Source organism: Hipposideros armiger, unplaced genomic scaffold (genome assembly GCF_001890085.2).
Source record: "Hipposideros armiger isolate ML-2016 unplaced genomic scaffold, ASM189008v1 scaffold_404, whole genome shotgun sequence".
NCBI classification, from domain to species: Eukaryota; Metazoa; Chordata; class Mammalia; order Chiroptera; family Hipposideridae; genus Hipposideros; species Hipposideros armiger.
In genome coordinates, this window is record NW_017731754.1 from 68,682 (window position 1) to 75,256 (window position 6,575).

General features: G+C 41.4%; 1 protein-coding gene across 1 annotated transcript; it reads right to left on the minus strand.

The window, feature by feature from the left end:
* Window positions 1-990: 990 nt before the first annotated feature.
* LOC109394000 (T-cell activation Rho GTPase-activating protein-like) lies at window positions 991-2,335 on the minus strand. The gene is made up of 2 exons (XM_019663754.1): window positions 2,329-2,335; window positions 991-1,847 (listed from the first exon to the last, which is right to left on the minus strand). Exons 1-2 carry the CDS (start codon window positions 2,333-2,335, stop codon window positions 991-993), a joined length of 864 nt encoding a protein of 287 aa, XP_019519299.1.
* Window positions 2,336-6,575: the final 4,240 nt, after the last annotated feature.

Consider the following 6,575-nt stretch of genomic DNA (forward strand, 5'->3'; position numbering starts at 1 on the left):
GATAAATGAGAAGGAAAACACACTTAGTCATGTCACAGTCAAAGTGCTGAAAAACAGACAAAGGGAAAATCTTGTAAGTGGCCAGAGAAAAACGACACATCACATATAGGGAGCAATAATTTGAATAATAGTGGACTTCTTATCAAAAACTATGGAAGTCAGGTGACAGTAAATAAAATCTTTCATGTATTTAGAGAAAAAAAATGTCACCCTAGAATTCTATGTCTAACAAAAATATACTTCCAGAATTAAAGCAAGATGAAGACATTTTCAAATAAAAGGAAAACTAAGAGTATTTGTCATCAGAAGGCTTGCACTACAAGAAGCGAAAGGACATTCTTTGGGTTGATGGGAAACGATATGTGAATTTGAATATGAAAACAGGAATAAAGAACGTAAAGAAGATAAATAATTGGGTTATCACAAAGACTATGTTTCCTCGTAATTCCATTAAAATATACATGACCGTATAAGGCAACCGTTATAACATTGACTTATAGGGTTTATATTGTATGTAGATGGAATATATACATGGCAGCTACAGCAAAAAGGATGATGATGGAGGTGGTGGAGGAAGTGCAGCTACACAATTACAAGTAGTCCATGGGAAATCCAGGGGTTTACATAGGAATCCCTAGAAAAACTGCTAAGAAATAATGCAAAAAGCTAAAAATCCAATAGATAAATACAAATGAGATTATAAAAATGTTCAAATAATCCAAAAGAAGGTACAAAAGAGGAAAGGGGAGAAACTAAACACAGAGGAGACAAACATAAAATACGTAATAAAATAGTAGACCTAAATCCACCCATATCAATAATCAGAAACATTATAATCAGAAGATTATTAGGATGGAAAAAAAGCAAGACTCCACTATATCCTGCCTAGAAGTGAAACACATCAAATATGAAGACACGAAAAGATTGAAAATAACATGGATGGAGAATGACATATCATGTAAAAAAATAAGCGTGAGACGATTGAAGTGGCTATATTAGTATCAGATAANCTGGGCTCCTCTGGGCAACTGAGTGGGCACAGGCTCTCGAGCTAAAGTCTAGAGCTGTGTGGCTGTGCATTTCAGACACGTTTTCCTGGACGATTCGTCCAACAAGCTGGCCTACTTTCTTCAAATCTTTCCTTACTTGGTCTCTCGTAAAGTCTTTGGATTTCACAGATGAGCAGCTAGAGGTTTTGCTCAGCACTTTTTTGTGAGAGGCAAAGGAGAATGACATGGAGTGTTTTTTTATTTCTCTGTTGGGCTTACTTTTGTCTGTCTTTGTGAAAGACTTATGTCTGGTGAAGAAATTCTTTTTGGGACTGGAAGGGGAGGCCATGGGGGAGCTGTCCGAGGAAGCGTCCACGGAGCCATTGGACAAGGCTTTGGGCACCGGTCCCCATGGCGATGCCGAACCCTGAGTCCAGCTCTTTACCTTTAGGTCCTGTGGCCTCTGGCTTTTGCCTTCAACTGCAGGAAACACCTCCTCTGGAAACGGGTCCTCAGCTTCCTCACTTTCAAAACCAGAGCCTGGCTGGGCCCTGGTGAAGTCATCCTCACTTCGTGTTAGTTTTTGGTTAGCTTTCCGGCTGTCAAGGCACTCTTGTGAGAAAGCCATGTTGGGTTCTGAGTACCTCCTGTCCGGATCGCTGAGGGAGCTTTTCAGCCTGGCTACGGTGCTGACAGCGGGTGCTAACTCCCAAGTGTCCTGTGGGCCTCTGGGCCCCAAGCCAGCGGCCGTCTCCGAGGGCACCTGGGGCAGTCTGCTTGGAGAGCTGACGGCACTGCTGGGCTCCACATCAGGGTCATTGCTGTCATAGGCGGAGTCATTCTGCAGGGTTGACACATCTGTGGAAGTTAAGGGACAGTTGAGCTTTTTGTTCAGATTCTTTTAGAAATAAACCTTAGTACCATTCACCCCACTTAGAGCAAATGTGGCACTAGGTAATTTGGTGAAGCTACTTTGTGGTTTGATATGAAAGAAATTTGCCACATTAAAATTTTGTCTCTTTCCAAATCTACATCTATTTAGAAGTGGAGAAGAGAAGTAGAAAAAGGAAACGAGAGAGAGAGAGAGAGAGAGAGAGAGAGAGAGAGAGAGAGAGAGAGNCCCATCAGATAGGGGTTTCTGTCTACTTCACCCTTCAGGAGGAAGGCAGGTACTGGTGGTCCTCCCAATGAGATCACAATCAGGAAAAGTCAGCGAGAATTTATTTCTTTAATAATTAATGTGTTAGGATCAATGGTATTTATCGCCCTTTGAACCATCTTATCTATGACCATGGGAACCACTGGGGCCATTAACTATTATTTATTTTACTAGCATTACCAGCCATGGCTGCCACTTCAACTGTTCAGGGACCCCAGTGTCACATCAGTGTTATACAGAGCTCTGAGGTGACTGCAGTTTTGCTTAGTTGCGGCACGAGCACCTAATCTTGGTTAACATCCACAGGTCAACATTTCTGGACCAAGTCCTGGGCGGCACTGGGTTGGGGGTTAGGCAGAGTGTGCCATCGCAGGCTGTCACAATGTATCATGTGGGATTCTGGCAATGGCGTTCGGCAACCCACTCCTCCTCCCTCTTTGTAGGAGGAAAGAAAATTTCTTACCTTCCCCAAGAAAAAGAAATTATAGTCTGTTCTGTCAGATTCCAGGACATTGAATGTGAATGTTTGCCAATGGGCACATTAACTGAATGTGTTTCCACATCTCTTACTTGGTAAAGGGTTCAGGGTCCCTCCTAAGCTAGGCCCAGGCAGGTAATTCAGGGGTGCTGGGCAGGCCCAATGGCTTGAAGGGATCAGGCCTGGATTTAGGTTGAAACCCCTTCTTAGGCCTTGACTTCCAACCTTGTTTTACCATACACCTGTCAGAGTGTGGTCAGGCCCATTTGGATGGTCCCTTCTGTGTCCTTGTGGCACTTAGGAGGACAGATCTCTGGCGTTCCTGGGTCTTTGACTGAAGTGTCATTCTAATATCATCCAAATCTCACTGTAAGCTTGGGCCCTCTGTTTATAGTGAAGTATTAAAAGTAGTTGGTGTAATCAAGGTGTCATGAAACTTAGTGTTATAGGTTGAATTGTGTCACTCCCCATCCCCAATTCATTTGTTGAAGTTCTAACTCCTAGTATCTCAGAATGTCCTTCAAGAGGTACCATGAGGTCATTAGAGTGGTCCCTAATCCAATATAACTGGTGTCTCTATAAGAATGGGAAGTTTGGGGACAGGCACACATAGAGGGGAGATAGTGTGAAGAGACACAGAAAAACAGCCATCTATAAGCCAAGGAGAGAGGCCTGGAATAGACCTTCCCCTCACAGCCCTCAGGAGACACCAGCCCTGCCGATGCCTTGATTTCAATTCTATCCTCCAAAACTGTGGGACAATACATTTCTGTTCTTTAAGCCACTTGTTTGAAGTTCTTTGTTATGGCAGCCCTTGCAGACTTGTATGCTTGGCAACCAGGCTGGGCAATCCTATTTTAAAAGACCAGAACTATGTGGATAGAAGGGGGAATACCACACTGCAATATTTGAAACAGGCACCATACCGTTTTCTCCCCTGTTCAAAGACTGTAACAATAATGACATCTTCTTCACTGCAACAAGCTCGTAAACGTTTGTCAGCAAACTGTACTGCTTACATGTAATTGGTAGGAGGCTTCCAGTCTAATACTTTTTTCAAATAAGGAAATTTAGGGTAGGGTTTTCGTGGTCTAAGTTGGACCATGTGGAAGTCAGATCCGTGGTAAAGGGTACTAGCTTGGAGACTTCCTAGCTTACAGTTTTTGTCATCTATTGATGAGAATTCTCTGATTCTCAATTTAAAAATTGCTAAACACATGATGGACTGTTTTATTTTTCAGCCCTGAAATACTTAGCACAGTGCTGACCATGTGGTAGAAGCTAAAAAAATTATGATTACTACTATCAGTGTCCAACTCTGAAAAAGGATTGTTTTTCTTAAGTTAGCAGTCAGTGGGATGGTGTCTGCCCCCTGAAATTTATACATTGTCAGNGATAGAGCAACTAAGTAAAATATCAGTAAAGACGTAGATGATCTGAACAACATTATCAATCATCTTGACCTGATTGATTTTTTAAATTAATTAATTATTTTTATGTATACCTTATTTTTTAGAGCAGTTTAAAGTTCACAGCAAAATTGAGGGAATGGTCCAAAGATTTCCATATAGCCTCTGCCCTTCACATGCATAGCCTCCCCCATGATCAATATCCCCAACCAGAGCGGTACATTTGTTCTAAGTGTTGAACCTACACTGACTCATCATAACCCAATCTCCATAGTTTACAGTTCACTCTTGGTGTTGTGCATTCTGAGTTTGGGCAAATGTATAATAGCATGTGTCCATCATTAGGTATCAAGCGGAGTATTTTCACTGTCCTAAAAATCCTGTGTTCTCCATCTATTCATGCTCCCCTGCCTCACTCATGGAAACCACTGATGGTTTTACTGTCTGCACAGTTTTGCCTTTTCTAGAATGTTGTATAGTTGGGATCATACAGTATGGAGCCTTTTCAGGCTGGCTTCCTTCACTTAGCAATACGCATTTAACGTCCCTCCATGTCTTTTCATGGCTTGATCGCTCATTTCTTTTTAGTGATGAATAATATTTCATTGTCTGGATGTGTCACAGTTTATCCATCTATTGAAGGACATCTTCCAAGTTTTGGCACTCTGAGATTGTATGCGACTTTTATCTTCTTTCTCCTAGAACTCTGATTTTTTCACTTCCCATATTTGAATTTTAGATCCATCTAGGATTCATGCTGACATATGTTGGGAAATGCGGTTCCACCTTTTTTTTCTACATGGCCACCCATTTATGTCACTACCATTTATTGAATTATCCTTAGATTCCCCACTGCTTTGAAGTCCCACCTTTATACACCAAAGTCCTGTATGCTTTTGCCCCTATTCTTGGGCTTTCCATTCTGTCCTGCTGGTTTGCTTTCTGTTCTGCTCCAGGCTCCACCTGTTCACATACTGAGTATGACTCAAACCCATAGGGCTAGTTCTCCCTCGCCTCTCCTTTCAGAGTTCTCTTTCTTATTTGTGTTCACTGATTTTTCAAAAAAAAAAAAATCTTCAGATTCAGTTTGTTTAGTTCCAGTAAGCAACAAAAACAACCCAAACCCCTGAAACCTCCAGTTGGTTCTTTTATCATAGTCACATTAAGTTTATAAATTAACTTAGGAAAACTTGACATAATTTATGATTTTGAATCTTACTAAGAATACAGTAAGTTCTTCTATTTTTATTCAACTCTACTTCTTTGTTCTGTAATTTTATATAGAAGCTCCTTTAAATAAGAAGAATATTCTAAAATTAACTGGACCCCGAAGCAATCATTCATTTTTGCTGTTGCACTTTATGTTATCACTCATTTGGAATTTAACTTTGCCTTCAAGGATGTCTTATTTCTCTAGTAGATTGTAAACTCCTTATACAAGTGCAGTATCTTTTATATTGTAAGAGTCAAGCCATGTTTGTTATTAATTTATTTGACTTAAAACTACTCTTGTATAATTATAAAATCTCATAATGTATATATGAATAATTGAACTACTTTATATTATCCCATATCATGTTCAACATTTTTATTTGTCTATTATACTAAATAGATAATCTGTGCTTTATCCTGTTTTCTATTAGGAGAGCAACTAAATTCGCATGTGTTGTACCATACCCATGATGTCTTTTATTTGAGTTTTGTGTCAAGGCCTAGTAGTTTCTCCCCGCTATCCATTGCTTTTTTCTCTCTCTTACTAACTGATTTTGTTGGGGGAGGCAATGTGCCTATGAAAAAACTGTATTTCCTAGACTCCCCTACAGGTAAGAGTCGCCATGTGACTAAGTCCAGCCACTGGGATGTAGGCAGACATTACTGAGCAAGAAACTTCCTGCCTGGAATTTGGAGGGCAAGATGCAGGAGGAGGAGGATGCTCACAAAAGGATGATGGACTGGAAAGCTAGAAAGCGTCAACGACATTAGTTACATAATATGCAGGGGGCAGAACAAAATGAACACATGCTGTAACAGCAGAGTCTTCGCCCCAGGGCTGGGCCCTAAATGACTGCATGGGTCACACGCCCGTGAAGCTGGTCCTGAGCATGAAGGACAGGGGCTTAGCATGTCATGGAGCCATCATGTCAGCCCTGGACTGCCAGTCTGTTCTTCTTTTACCAGAGAGCACAACCCTCTTCTTGTGTAAGACTCTCATTGGGGTTTTCTGTTATGTTTAGTCCACAACACGCAGTGTTATGATTCTCCCCATTTTATGGATGGAGAAACTGATGCTCAAGCAGGCAGGTTAGGACCTGGTCCAGGGTAGGACATTTAGGGTGTGGACTCAGGCCCTGTGCATTTAGGTCTCAGACTCTTTCTTGTGCCAACACATTGACTCTTTTTCCTACGGGGATGTTTTCATTCTGCAGGTTTGTGTGCCTCACAATGCCCCCTCTTCGTGGCCTATTAATAGGAGGAAGGCAGCCCTTCATCCCACTGGTCTTTCCCCCTTCACATTTAATTTGCACTCTGGAGACACAGAG